At 62.5% G+C, this 14,406-nt stretch overlaps 1 protein-coding gene across 3 annotated transcripts; it reads right to left on the bottom strand.

The window, feature by feature from the left end:
- Positions 1–3,784: 3,784 nt before the first annotated feature.
- On the bottom strand, positions 3,785–14,174 carry CFAP410 (cilia and flagella associated protein 410). Of its 3 annotated transcripts, XM_028126543.2 has the most exons (7): positions 14,000–14,174; positions 12,461–12,479; positions 11,032–11,078; positions 8,450–8,679; positions 7,380–7,551; positions 6,499–6,589; positions 3,785–4,261 (listed from the first exon to the last, which is right to left on the bottom strand). In XM_028126543.2, exons 1-7 carry the CDS (start codon positions 14,074–14,076, stop codon positions 4,130–4,132), a joined length of 768 nt encoding a protein of 255 aa, XP_027982344.2. In that variant the 5' UTR covers positions 14,077–14,174; the 3' UTR covers positions 3,785–4,129. The 3 variants fall into 3 exon arrangements, 2 of the variants coding, with proteins under 2 accessions (XP_027982344.2, XP_027982345.1); XM_028126544.2 differs by lacking the exon at positions 3,785–4,261 and having other exon boundaries at positions 6,501–6,589; positions 8,281–8,679; XR_015768263.1 differs by lacking the exons at positions 3,785–4,261; positions 6,499–6,589 and having other exon boundaries at positions 7,465–7,551; positions 8,111–8,679.
- Positions 14,175–14,406: the final 232 nt, after the last annotated feature.

Here is a 14,406-nt window from a genome sequence, read left to right as displayed (position 1 = left end):
ACCAGTAGCCTGGCCGCAGGGCACTGACAAGTGTGCCCTCTGCACCGCACCTGAGGGTCAGGGGCTCGCCACCGTGGGAGGCCCCAGCCCAGAGCAGGGCTGCTCTGGTGGGCGCGAGACCCCTGGAAGTGGCTTCTGCATTCCCAGCGTGTGTGCGTGGGCCTCTGATCATGACCCAGGGAGGCTGTGGACAAATGCCAGAGGCTTCTGTGTCCCATGGTACAGATGCTGTGTGGAGTCTGCTCGGGAGCCACCGGCCCAAGAGCACACAGCCAAGGCCTCACCGAGTCTGCCTGTGAACCCGGACACGCACAATGTGGATGGGAGAGAGCCCACGGTGGGTCCCTGCTGCGCGGAGAGGGGGGCGGGCGGGGCAGGCAGGCGGCAGGCCATGCCCGCAGGGGCCTGCTGGCGGGGGGGGGGGGGGAGCAGGCAGGGGCTCCGCTGTGGGCTGGAGCTCCTGCAGGACTCGGCTCCCCGCAGGGAGACCGTGCTGGTTTCCTGAGAACCACCACAAACATACTGGGTTCAAACACCCCCATTTGTGACCTCACAGTAGCTCAGGAGTGTGGGCGCAGCTGAGCTGGGTCCTTGGCTCACGAACAGCCGTGACTGAGGGCTGTTCCTGGACCTCAGGCTCTTCTGAGCTGCCTGTGGCCGAATTCCGGGGGCGGCAGTGGACGTCTGCTGCTTCCAGTCTCTGAGCTCAGGGACAGAAGGCCCACACCCTCTTCAGCCCTAATCGGTTGGCACCTATAAAGGAGCGCCGCAGGGGCTCCCTGATTAGGCCCGGCCCACCCAGGCCAATCTCCCTCTGATTAACTCAGGCAGCTGGTTAGGGACCTCAAGTACATCTCTGAAGCTCCTTCACCTTGGCCATATATGCAGGGTATCCATCATAGTCACAGAGCCCCCCTACTTGGGGGTGGGGGTCATATGGGTGTACACAGCAGGGGTCTGGGACCTTGGGGCCACCTGAGAATCCCACAGACAGCAAGTCCCGGCCTTACTTGCAGGAAAGTGTGTGCCGAGATGGTTCTCAGTACAGGGTAGGGGTGTGAGGGGCCTCGAGAGCGTTGCTGGAGAAAGGGGTGCTGGAGGCCCCAGGAAGATGGTGAACTAGGGAGCAAGTATTGCTCTCTGGCTATCTGTGGCTGGGGCAGGGTCCTGGGAGCGGCCAGTGGGGTCTGCTGCAGAGTGGGGCGCTGGGCAGGTGTCTACATGGTCCAGAAAGCAGAGCAGTAATCCCATCTGCCTTGTGAAGCAGCCCCGTCCCCACGGCTCCCCAGCCCCTATTCAGCACCCCTGGGCCGAGGCTGGCCTGCTGGGAAGCAGGGGGAGCAGCTGAACCCAGAGCCAGCTTTCCACCCGGACGGCTGTCCCCAAGGCACAGGGCGGCCCTGGAGGGCGGCTCCCCGAAGCCACCGTCCCTTGTTGGAGGAGGGTGCAGCCCACGGGGCAAGCCGGCCCCCCCGCCCCCCGGGGCCTGCTGGCTGCCGAAGGCTCTGGGATGCAGGCGGCCACAAATGCATCCTCCGTCCCATCATTCCTGCACCCCAGGCTGCTATGCGCAGACTATCTCAGCCCTGAAAAATACAGGTACTTCTGCGAACTTTCCGGGCAACGAAGCCCATGAGTAAATCTTACCGGGATACCAGGATTCTGAGAAGCATCCGCTGAAGCAGGAGTCCTCAGTGTCTGGCAGATTGAACATTTTTCGACAATTCTGCTGCTGACAGGGCTCTGGGGAGCACTGGAGAGCATTTCTGGGAAATCGCCCACACACAGGTGTGCTCACGGCAGGACTTCAGAACGTCTCCAGAGGGCCTGCACGCGGGGAGGGGGTGGGCCGTAGCAGGCATCGGGGCGCCGTCCCAGACCCCCAAGGCCCCCCCGGTGAGCTCAGTCGGCCGGCCCAGTAAGGACGCTCACCACGGGGACCCTAGCTGTCGGGCGCGTGGGCAGGTGTAGTGAAGCTGTCCGGTTTTCCTACTTGGGGACATCTGGAAGGGGGTGATGTGGACGCTACATCATCAGCCGGGCTAGCATTCACAGGTTTCCCCCACCCCTGCCCACCCCTGCTCCCCACCAGCCCCTGGGGAGGGGAGGGCGCAGGTGGGGCTCCCCGGGTGAGAACCATGGCCACCAGCCTCCCAAGTGTGCCGCCGTGATGGGCAGCTCAGCCCTTCACGCACAAGCAGTATTTCTTCCTCACACGAAACTGGACAGCCCTGCAGGACCTGAACGGCCGACTTCCCAGGGAGCGGCTAAGACCCGGCTGCGTGATGTGGGGGCAGAGCACCCTGCAAGTGTGGGGTCCCGTGTGCCCACGCTGGTCACGGCCTGGCCGAGCACACGCTAGAAATGCAGGGGTGCAGGTGGCGCAGGCCAGCAAACAAGTCCCCTCGCGGGATGTGGATGCCCAGCGCCGCTTGCACTCGGCGAGGCCACTGTGGGCGTCCACTCCCGGCCAGGCCAGCGCTCCCTCAGCTGCACAGAACTCCCCAGATGCGTGCTGGCAGCACACTAGGCCAGCCTGGGCTGCCCCCAGACCCTGGCGGGGCCCCCCAAAACCTCGGGCTCCCCAGGGCAGCCCTGGAGCCCGTGTGTCTGTTCGTGGAGAATGCCGGCAGCAAAGAGCCCTGGTCTCTTCTCAAAGTGCATCTCCCCCTGAGCTCAGAGCTCTCCGGCCGCTGAGTGGGAGCAGAGCCCTGGGGTGCTCAGGGCCCAGCCAGCCTGGTGGCCAATCCAAGGTCCCTAACTGGGGCGCACCAGGTGATGGCGCAGGCGGGAAGTTGGTGTGAGCCCCGCCAGGTGGGTGGGGAAGGGAGAGTGTTCTCAATTTAACACAAGCACCCCCAGCTTGCTCTCAGACGCTTTATTGAGAGTCTGCCTGTCCCCACATACAGAGGAAAGTGCACACACGGCCGGGTGGCCACCCCTCACAGACGCCCCCACATGGCGACGCCTCGCTTCTGCCACTCAGTTCCTGGAGAACCACAGATGCCCCAGAGAGCAACCACCCGCCGGGGGCCCAGCACCCAGCGCCCAGCAGCCCTCCTGGGCCCCAGGCCGTTTGAAACTCGCTGGCCTGAGTGCAGCCTCTCTTTAAGGGCAGCACCGTCTCCTGGGCATGGCCACCCCACCTGGATCCTTGCACACGGCGCACAAGTCACCCCTCTGCTAGCACGGTGATGGACACATTACACAGATCTGGGTCCCCATCAACCGGAGCGGGGGTGAAGGCAACCCTGCTCCTGTCCCGGCCACAGTAAGACCGGCTACCGGCTCAGAGGCCACGCCGCTCCCCAGCCCAGGGAGGCATCCTCAGCTGCAGGGGAGCACTAGGAAGGCCCCTCGGCCTGCAGCACTACCATCAGAGCAAGGCCCGTGGCTCTCCCTGAGGTGTCCTCCCCCAGCCACTGCCTCTCCACGGCTGCACCTGCATCCTGCCCACCCCGGGCCTCTCCCACCCATCCGCACAAACCCCTGGCCCTGCGGGCTCTCAAAAAGGCAGAGAAAAAAGGAAGGTGCGTTCTCCAGTCCTGCCCCCACCCTAACAGCTGCACGACATGTCCCGGTGGCGGCCAGCAGCAGCGGTGTGGGTCTGCTGATGCCAAGTCACTCTAAGGACCGCACCATTCTGGAAGCTGGCCATGGTGGACAGAGCCTATTCCACAACTGGGGCAGAGAACTGATAGGAGAAACGTGCATGAGCGACGGCCCTCACCTTCAAAACAACGTCAAGGTCATGTCTGTCCCCTAGGAAACGCCTGCTTCCAGATCAGACTTCAGTAAGATATTTATTAGGGATGGTGGCAGCCATGCCCGCCTCAGGAAGAGCCAAGTCCAGGTGGGCCCCCCACACAGGCTGGCGTGCACCTGGGCCCCGGGCAGGAGGGCACCTGGCACAGTGCCCGACGCCCTTCCTGCTCTCGCTGGGGCGCCATCCACACCGAGGGCTTGGCTTCCCCAGGCAGGCCTGAACTTCCTGGGACACAGCCCACGTGCTGGGACTCAGCCGGGGTCCAGTAGAGGCCGTGGCCGTGGAAGGGACCCCACGTCTCCCAGGTGCTTGGGCACGGGGTCGCGGGAGGAAGGCGTGGCAGCTCGGGTTTCCGACTGACGGTCACTCCACGTCCTCCTGCAGGTCCTGCTTGCGCAGGGCCTGGAGCCGGCTGGCCACGGTCTGGTGCACGGTCTCCAGCCCCTCGGCGTCCAGCTCCCTCAGGAGCAGCAGGACGGCGGTCAGCACATTGTTCTGGGGGCACAGAGTCACCACTGAGTGCCCCCCACCCAGACACGGACATCGCAGGCGAGCGGCCTTCCAGGCAACCCAGGACAGCGCACAGAGACTCCGGCAGACGAGTGGCAGCGCCTGCACGGACTGCCCAGAGAGGCCAAGCAATAGGCCCTCGGCCACACAGCCAGCCGCTCGGCAGGGGTCAGAAGGGGCTGAGTGGCCAGGACGGCGCTCAGGAACGTGTGCTCGCTCTCTCTCTCTCTCACACACACCGCTTATGTGTGTCACGCGTGTGCATGTGGTTTCTACCCACCCTGGAGCAAGAGAGAATTCTGCACACGGGGGCTACTCGAGCTGGCTCTTCCCGGGAGGTGACAGGAGGGCTGGGTGTGAGCGGGGGCGCACGGCAGCAACGTGCCATCTGCTCAGAGGGTCACACTGGGGCTCGGCAACAGAGCCCCTGCCCACCCCAGGGCACTAACCCCTGACCTCAGCTACCCTCGGGGGTCCTGCTCCCCCCGCAGACCTACACCGGTGCGGCCTCCCCGGCCACCCGCATCCCCCCACTCAGGCTTGCAGGACCTTCCGTGGGAGGACCAAGCCACTTCCACATTCAAAGTAGAGCCAGAGCCTTCCTTTCTGCCCCCGGAAGCAGCTCTGCCTGTTCCAGGGGGGTTGATGATTTTCAGTCTGCATATATGGAACGCACCGAGCTGGATGAGTGATTCAGTCTTGGGGTGACCCCCAACCCAACGCCCCGTGCTCTCAAAGGCCTGGGTGTGGGGAGGAGGGAGGTTTGGGCCTTGCCCTGCCTGCAGAGGCTGACCCGCTCCGGGGGCCGTGTAGGGGGCTACACACGTGCGCGGACCCTGCAGAGGCTGACCCGCTCCGGGGGCCGTGTAGGGGGCTACACACGTGCGCGGACCCTGCAGAGGCTGACCCGCTCCGGGGGCCGTGTAGGGGGCTACACACGTGTGCAGCCCCTGCAGAGGCTGACCCGCTCCGGGGGCCGTGTAGGGGGCTACACACATGCGCGGACCCTGCAGAGGCTGACCCGCTCCGGGGGACGTGTAGGGGGCTACACACGTGTGCAGCCCCTGCAGAGGCTGACCCGCTCCGGGGGCCGTGTAGGGGGTTACACAAGTGCACGGACCCTGCAGAGGACGATGACCTGTGCAGGGAAGGGGCCACAGGCCCGGTGACCGCTGCCTACACTGGCCTGCAGCCTGCAGTGACTTCTGTCAGCTCTGGGGGGACACTTTTCCCGGAGGGCAGGCTGGCCCCTCCCAAGGACAGGGCCTCCATCCATCCCCCCCTGTGCCTCCCACAAGCTTTCAAGTCCCTCGAGGGGGTGCTGGCACCCCCGGCCCCAGCTGTGGAGTCCCTCCAGTGTGAGTCTCGCTGCTCCCACGGCTCTTGTTGGACCCTGCAGCCAGAGCTGGGAGCAGGTGCTGCGGGTCACAGGCCTCCCTCGGACTCCAGCTCTGCTCAGGCAGCCCCCCTCCCATGTGACCAGGAGGCAAGGTCCCCGCTGGGCCAAGCTAACGGTGGTGACCCCATTCTCCTGGCCAATGACGCTCACACTCAGGACGTGAGCAATTCCAGTTGATGAAGCCAGTCCTGCTGGGTGGGGGGGTGGGGAGGTCCACAGGGAAGCTGCGCTTTCTGTCTCATGAGGACACACATGGGAAGACATGGCCCCTGTCCCCTTGGGTATGAGCCTGGATCACATGGCCAGCCCACTGACCAGAAGGGGGACAAGCCCCCAGGACAGACCAGAATGACAAGGAAACAGACGCTTGGAAAGGTCCAGCATTGTTGATGGAAGTGCCCACATGACCCACTTCTTGAACCTATCACTCTTTTAGGGACCAACAGGAGCCACGGTGACACGGAAGCCGCCCTGCCAGGACAGGGAGGCCTCCCCGAGAGCAGCAGCCCCTGCAGCGTCAGGTGCCGCCAGAGCCGCCCTCCCACCCCCAGGCCAGACGCGGGGTGGACCCAGGTCCCGCGCTGCACCAAGCTGCCTGCAGGCTGGTTTGGGGGTCTCCTCTCCCCGGGGTTGCTACTTCTCTGCTGGCACAGTCGCTCTGGTGTGCCACTTCCAGTTCAGCTCAGAGCCAGCTTCCCACCCTCTGGGGCCCGGCTCGGTGAGACCCTGGCTGTCTGCAGCCTGTCCAGCCCCACCCCCCCCCCCATTCTGGGCATTGGAAATGGCGGCCACCTCCAGCCAGGGCTGTCCCCGTCATGCTCACCCTGTTCTTGCGACTGCTCATGGTGTCCCTCTGTGAGAAGGAAGGAAACCGGTCCCGGGAAGGTGCCTTCAGGCTGAGTTGGCTCTGGATGCTGTGGGTAGGAGAGGGAGCATGGGGCTGTGAGGCCTGACCTGCTCGGGGCCCCGTTTCCAACCCCAGGGCCTCGGAGCACAGCAAGGAAGGAGAACTGCCACTTGGTGACATTGCTTCTGGAGGGACGGAGCACTGCACGGGCGGGTGGGACGAAGGATTTGTGGCCTAGCACGTATCTCTCTGGGCCCCCGGGGGGCCCCTCGCTGTACCTGGGCTCCCACCAGGGTTGGGGGCGCTGAAGATGCAAATGGGAACGCAGAGCAGTGGGCAGCACGCAGGTGGCCTCCTGCACTGGTGGGAAACAGGACGGCGGGCTTGGCTGCCAAGTGGACGCAGCCTGAACCCCGCTGGGCTCGACTGTTTCTACAACATTCTCCGTGCTCCGCGGCTGCTCAGAAACAGCCTGCCCCCAGAGGCTGCTTCAGGCCCGTCTGCGGTGCTGTGGTCAGGGAGGGCCCCCCTCAGGGCCGCACAGCCCTCCCCGCCCCACAGCAGCTCAGGTGGCCTTCCCTCGGGGGGACCGCAGTGCTGGACCCCGTGGTGCCCACTGGCCCACATCCCCCGCCCCACCCCCAGGCCGCTCCAGCTACGAGGGTGGCTCCGTACCCACACAAGCCCCGGGCCCTGAGCCTTCCGGGCACACAGCTGCGAGCAGGCTGGGGAGCGATGAGAGCCACAGACGGCAAAGAACCACCGTGGGCAGAGCGCTCCTTTCCCTCCCTCCCCAGAGAGGCCCACCGACTCCACAGGAGGACCCGGGGACAGGCCCGCCGCCCCCGCCAGCTCACCTCGTCTCCTCCTGGCCACAGCCCAGCGTGTCCTGCCGGGTCTCAGCAGTGGTGTCCATGGCGCTCAGGGCGTAGGACAGCGCAGGCCCGCCATTCCCCGTGCCCTGTCCGCTGGGGGCTGTGACCTCCTCCCCCTCCATCAGCGCACGGGACAGCTCCTCCTCGGTCACGGCTTCAGAGTGGGGGGGATGACATTATCAGAGCGGACTCGCCCCCACAGAAGCCCCCCCCACCCCGGGCCGCGGCTCTGCCTTCGATGCCACGCCCAGCACAGTCTGCCGGAGACAGGAGGGGTGTGTCTCCGCCCCACTGGCCAGCCCCTCGAGAGCAGGGCCGGGTCCTGTCACCTCCCTGTCCTGGCCCGAGCTGCATATGAATCTCAATTCCAGCCCCTGCTACAAGCAAGTGTTCGTAAGAAGCCAAATTAAGGTCAGCGTTAAAAAGGAACAGAGTACACAATATGAGCCTGTTTCACTCCCCCGTGGCTTAATTTCTCTGCGCTAACTTATATAACACTTGTTTTCTGGGGGAAAGAACTGTGCACGCATGACCAGGGCCAAGAACTGGCGCAGCAATGCCAGTGGCCTCGCAGAGCCCGGCAGAGACCCTGGAGAACGGGTGGGGAAGGAGCGGGTCAGAGCCGCAGGGAGGACCCTCAGGCCTCCAGCAGGAAGAGGCAAGCAGCGGGGGGACCAGTGCTGGGTAGGCGGGGGACCACGGGCGTGCCTCACCTGCCGCGGGGCCCCGGGGGCCAGCATGGACGTGGCCAGCCCGCTGGGACCGTCACCCGCTCGCCAGGCCACTCGGGTAAGTGTCTGGAGCAGAGTTCTGAGCAGGAACAAAGCAGCAGAAGCAACGGCATGCCCAGGCAGGAGGTGGGTGAAGCGTGCGTGAGGCCCACCTGCGATCCCACACTCCGCGTGGGGCCGCACCCGGGGGGTCGGACCCACTCAGACTTGCGAAACGAGGAGGAGCAGCCTGGGGGACTCCCCCCGAGACCACAGGAAGGGGGCCCCCGCTGCGTCTGGAAGGGCTGGGCACGTGCAGGTGCCGGGCGGTGCGACACCCACCCTGGTTGTCCAGCTTCTGCAGGTGCGGCAGGTTGCGCAGGACGGTCATGCGGTAGAGGTGGGGGTCGGTGCCGCAGCACGGGTTCTCCGCCAGCCAGAGCACGCGCAGGCGCGGCAGGCCCTTCAGGTAGAAGAGCTCTGCCAGGCTGGGGATGCAGTTCTTCCGCAGGTAGAGCTCGCTCAGCTGCTGGCACCGGCTCACGGGCTCCAGGGTGGAGACGCTGTTGACGCTGCACAGGGACGGCACGGTTAGCACCCCGCTCGCGGAGGGCGGCGCCCCTCCACACTCCTCTCGGGTCCGCTGCAAACACCAGGCGAGAGCAGCCCCGGGGTCGGGCCCATCTGCCCTCGCCTTGGAAGGAGGTCAAAAGTGGACAGCGTGAGTCACAGGTTCAACAAACACCCCAGGCCAAGGAGAAAGCGTAAGGATGGGAAGTCCCTCAGGCTGGACAGATGAGCAGCAGTGAGCAACACCCTGGCCTCCTGCTCGGTGCAGGCCTCCTGGAGTCAGCTGGGGAGTCAGAGGTCTCACTTTCCCTCACAGGACAGGAAACCGGCCACCAAGGAACGTCTCTGTGCCCCAAAGTAGGCAGCGGCCAGAAAAACCCACAGCAAACACAAGCAAGCTCCGAGTGACAGAGAACCGAGCACCCAACTTCCCAAATCCCATGCCTAAGGAAGAAACGGAGTATGTGGGTTTACGTTTTGTTCCTCAGAATTGTGAACACATCAGAGACAGAAAATCACCCAAGCCTCTGGGCAGAGACCCTACAGGCTTGCACGGACACAAGCAGAAACCTTCCCACCTCCACAAGAGCAGATGGCCCACGAACACGCACTGGGCTTAAGAGCAGGCGCCCAGGACTGCGAGCCTGGCGGCAGCACCATGCAACACAGTCCTCCTCTGCAGCTCTGGGGCCACTGCCGCTCCCTGCATGTGGAGGGCACGGGTGGGGCCTCTCCAAGCCACACTGCCCCAAGGGCCAGACCTATCCAGAACATTCTTTGCTGGAGGCTGCACTGGTGTGGGCAGCGATGGCCTAATTCGTCCCTAAGACAACACTGCAGTGGTGGCCCCACTTACTAATGGGGTTGCCAGCATGGAGCGCTGCGCTCAGCGTATGGCCTGCTTCACTCGAGAGCCAGGAGTGCAGCGGTCGCCACTGCACCCTGAGCAGGACTCAGGGTTTGCCATCTCCAAGTCTGAGGAAGCTGTCCGAGGCACAGGCCAGGGTGTAACATGAAGATCCGAATCTGTACCCCGGCCTGCTGCCCTACGGGACCACTGGGCTAACTGTGGTTGTATTGAGTATTTGTGCCCCCCAAACTCCTATGCTGAAACCTAACCCCTAAGGTGATGGGGTTCGGAGGGGACCGGTGCCCTCATGAAAGAGCGCCCTGAGCCCCCTTCCCCCTCCCCAATGCGAGGACCCAGCCAGAAGAGGGCCTCCCCAGACACTGAAAATACCAGCACCAGCTTGGACTTGCAGCTCCAGAGGCACGACACACGGTGTCTATCGTCCGCAAGCCGCCTGGTCTACGGGATTCTGTTCCAGCAGCCAGAACAGACTAGACAGCCCGCCTCCACGCGCGGCTGAGACCAAAGGGAAGTGACTGCCCTCCAGGAAAGGACTTGCACCCTGCATTCACGCAGCGATTTACACTCGGGTTCCAACGCAGCCAGCCACGCAGACCGGGCACCTGAGCTCAGTCAACAACCTGGGCCCCCCGTCCTTTCTCTGAGCTGTGAGCACGACAGATCCTGCAGCACAGGGAGGCCCAGCAACTTGCCCCGTATCACTCCAGGCAGGGTAGAGCTAGGGTTTGAGCCACACCTATTTTCAGGAATGAAAGGCAATCCATTCATTCATCAGGGAAGGCTCTCCGGGCTCAAAACACAGCCTCACTGATAACAAGTCAGTGACACAGATATCTGGCGCATGAACGCTCCCCAAGCACTCTGTTTTCCTGCCTGCACTCACTCCTCACTGCCCCCACGTGGGCAGATGCCGGTATTAGGTCCACATTACAGAGAGGGAAACTGAGGCCCAGAGATGCTGAGCCTCCCTGAGGCTCCCAAGGGGGCAGGAGGGAGTTCAGAGGCAGAGGACAATGCTCCCTCCCCCGACCCTCCAAACTGCCCAACTGCCAGAAATCCCAGCAGCTACATTTGGTTCGTCCACGGCCTCCCTAGTCTGTTAAGATGCCAATGCCCCCGGAAGGGGTGGCTATCAAAATGAGAGAGCATGTGACACAGAGACACTGGCAGAGCTCCTGGCAGCAACAGAACCAGATGGCAGAAACGGTGGGGGCGCTGGTGGCAGACGTGACGGCGGCTGCTCATCGTGTGGGGTGGGGGCTGTGCCCACGATCACAGGGAGGGCGGGCAAGGACACAGCAGCGTGCTCGAGGGGGACGGGCGGGCAGAGCTCGGAGGGGACTTGTGCTGCCCGGCTGCCCCGCGCACAGAGGCGGCCGTCGCAGACACGCTCTCGTTGGGAGTTTTCAGGTTATCTAAAGGCATGTGGAGGTTCTCCTTCTTTCGAGCCCCGTGACTCAGAGCACAGCAGGTGTGTAGGTACCTGAGGGTGATCACCTCCAGGCTGGGCATCTCCCGGCAGATGGAGACCTAGGAAGGAAAGGACGCTGATGGGGCACAGGCCGCCGGGCACTCCCCGCGAGCCCAGAGCAGACCCGCGATGCGCCACACTCGGCGCCGCCGCCACAGCCGAAGCGGAGCCATGCCCCGGCCTCACTGGGGCTGGCACATGACGCGCGAGAGCGTGCAGGCTCTGCCTCATACTCCGTGTACTGCATTGCCCTCGGGTTCCCTACACCCAAGGGAGAAACACGCACGCTCTCTCTCGCCACCGTCAAACGCGGCCACCATCCCTACCCTTCGATGCCCGCAGAAGACATCGGGTAAGGGGACCTCTGTGGCCCCTACGCTGGACAGAGAACCTCTGTCTTGCTGTCCCTGCGGCACAAGGAGAGGGCTTGGCCAACAAAGCTGGGCCAAAAGGGAGACAGGATTGAGACTGGATCTCATGCCATTTTAATACTGTCAATTCAGGAGAAAAGAGCAGCAGGGTGCTCGGCTTGGTCCACAACGGCTCCCTAACCTGTGAGGCCGATGGGCGGGGCAGTGCTCAAGTGTCTTTGCACTTGCCATGCGCAGGCACCGAGCCAGATGACGCCCTTGACCTCAACAGGCTCACGGTCTGCTCAGAATGCTTCACATGTGCAGTGGATTTGTTTTCTGCTACGGTGGTATTTTTGTTTTTTTAGGGTTGTTTTTGGCTGCTTGGATATGCTGCATTTCAGTTATAGCGTGAGGTGGACTCAACTTTTCTGGATAACCCACTGTCTCAGCAGCATTTCTGACTCTGTTTTCAAGGAAAGGTACAGTTCAAGTGACAAAACTAAGTAAGAAAGAAAAGACAGGTACATGATCCCTGTGTAAGTCAGGGACATTCATTCCAGGAGAGAGAGAAAGGGAAAGAAATCTGTTCACAGACCCATGGCTCAGCTCAGGGCACTGCTCCCTGACCCCCACCCTGGGCCCCATCCCCTCCTGGCATGGCCTGGAGGGGGGAGCACAACACTGGATCCCACCGAGAGCAGGAGCTGAAGTGAGCAACCTCCTCAGTGACTCACAGCCCAGGAACCCATGAAAAGAGCCTCCCGGCAGAGTGCACGTCTAAGGTGCAGCAAAGCCCTCTGACGTTCATCCGCAGCCGAACTTGGGATCTGCTCCCTCCTCCGTGAGAGGTGGCACATGGAGACTTCCACTGACAGGAGAACACTTAAAGGAATTTCAAAATAAAGCTGGGCACTTGGAACATCTCTTTCCTTAGTCGTTCCACATTACGAAAGCTGCTAAATGAACCAAGTACCAGATTAGGGGCTGAATGGATGTGTGCAGTTCTGTAAATTCAGCGATCCTCCTGGGGAACAGGATACAACTTTTGGGATCAGAGAGCATTTGGAGATGATCGGCATAATACTTACATCTGTGAGGCGGCTGCCCCTAGGGGAAAAAAAAGACATACATACTTTAATTTTGGTAAAGTTGAGTAAAAAAATATTAGAAACAAAAATTCCAAAAATTAATGACAAATGTCTACAAGCTAAAATTCTACGATGTCAGTGACAAAGTCAGGGACAGCCTGTCCAGATGACTGACAAAGGTGTCAAAACTTGTTGCGGGGCTATCTGCAACAAAACTCTCTATGCTCAGTGCTTGAGGGGCGCTTCTCAGACTGAGGAGCAGGAGAGCCACTGCACTTGGAGGGCACAAAGATCCATTCATTCTCCAGGCTGTGGCAAGGCAGGACAATGTCCCTCACTGATGTCAGTAAACAAGCAAGTCCTTGTGAGGGGCCCAGTTCAAAGGCTGTGGAACATGCAGCTCATGAAGCAAACGCTGGAGAGCCGGAATCAGGGCCCTTGTCTTCCCCTGCTCAGACAAAGCCTGGCCACCTCATGCAAAACAAAGCGGGGCGTTATTGGGAACAAGAGACAGGGCCGAATGTCAGAAGTGCCACAGGCAGAGCTCACTGCAGTCAATCTGTGACACTTCCCAGGAGGAAGGCGGACTGGGGGCTGAGTTCCTCCCGCCCCAGCTCCACTGCCCAGTGTGTACAGGCGTGCGTGAAGCCCCGCCTGTAGGTCTTTCAGGAGTTCCTGAAGTGTGTCTGTCCTTCCTTGGCCCAGCCAGACCTGGCCACCCCACCTTGGAGCCTGCACTGACCCCACAGCTCCTGTATCATGTCCTGTGTCACCTCCCAGACCGTGAGGCACCTGGGGACAGCCCCTCCCAACAGGACTCAGTTACAGAAATGTTTCCCGAATCGTTACTCTGGAGGCTCAGCTCTCTATCTTTCCCACTAGGAACGTGTTAATCCCCTCTGTCTCGGGACACGTCTGGGTGGCTCAGTCGGTTAAGCGTCTGCCTTCGGCTCAGGTCATGATCCCAGGGTCCTGGGTTCGAGTCCCACATCAGGCTCCCTGCTCAGCAAGAGGCCTGCTTCTCCCCCTGCTTGTGCTCTCTCTCTCTGGCAAATAAATAAATAAAATCTTAAAAAAAAAAAAGAGCTGCTTTAAAAAAAAAAATCCCCTCCGTCTCCCACCTTATTAGTCGACTTGGCTCCCAATGACCCACAATGTGAGAAAACAGTCCCTTCCCGAAGGGAACCGTTTGCCCCACCAATGCTATCTAGAAGGCCGACAAGACTTGAAGGCAATTCCAATTGTTTTGAGAAAAGCTAGCATGTTTGGAGCCTGCGTCTGAAACACCACAACCCAGAGGGGGTAAAAGTTCTGGAAGGATCTTTGGCAATGGCCACCTGGGCTTGTGGCAGTTCCCCCCGCAGGCTGTGGGGCCCGGGCACCTGCTCCCTTCCACCCCGAATCGCCCTGTGGCTCCTCCGCAGGCCCTTCCCGCCCCCGGCCAGGGCGGAGGTGCAGGTCCGGGGCCGCTCCGCCCGGGCGCGGGTGCTGGGCAGCGCGGAGGACGCGCGGGGACGGCCCCAGCCTCTGGGTCCTCACCAGCAGTTGAGCTTCCGCACACTGTGCAGCTCCGAGGCCTTGGCCCGGGACAGGACCATCTTCCGAGTCAGCTTCATGGCGGAGGGCCGCCGGGAACCCAGACGCGGCCCGGCCCTGCCCCGGACCCACCGCCCGCTAGCCGGGAGGCTCTCGACTCGGCGGCTGCAGTCTCCAGGGGGCGGGGCCCCGTCGCCAGGGGCGGGTCCTGCGAGCCCATTGGTCACCCCCGTGAGGGGGCGGTGCGGCGCGAGCGCAGTGAGGCCATCCAACTTGCGCTCAGGACGTTGGCTCCGCCCCGGCCTGCCCCGCCCCGCCCCTCGGGCTGTGCGCCCGGTGCGGCGCATGTGCGGTTTGGGGATACGGCCTGTGACGCATTTCGGCTGCGACCGGTTGAGGAGCTTCTTCAT

This window comes from Eumetopias jubatus, unplaced genomic scaffold, assembly GCF_037043125.1.
Source record: "Eumetopias jubatus isolate StellerSeaLion01/CBP00866 unplaced genomic scaffold, mEumJub1_p1.0 scaffold_1, whole genome shotgun sequence".
Taxonomy (NCBI): domain Eukaryota; kingdom Metazoa; phylum Chordata; class Mammalia; order Carnivora; family Otariidae; genus Eumetopias; species Eumetopias jubatus.
This window is presented reverse-complemented; position numbering and strand designations above follow the sequence as displayed.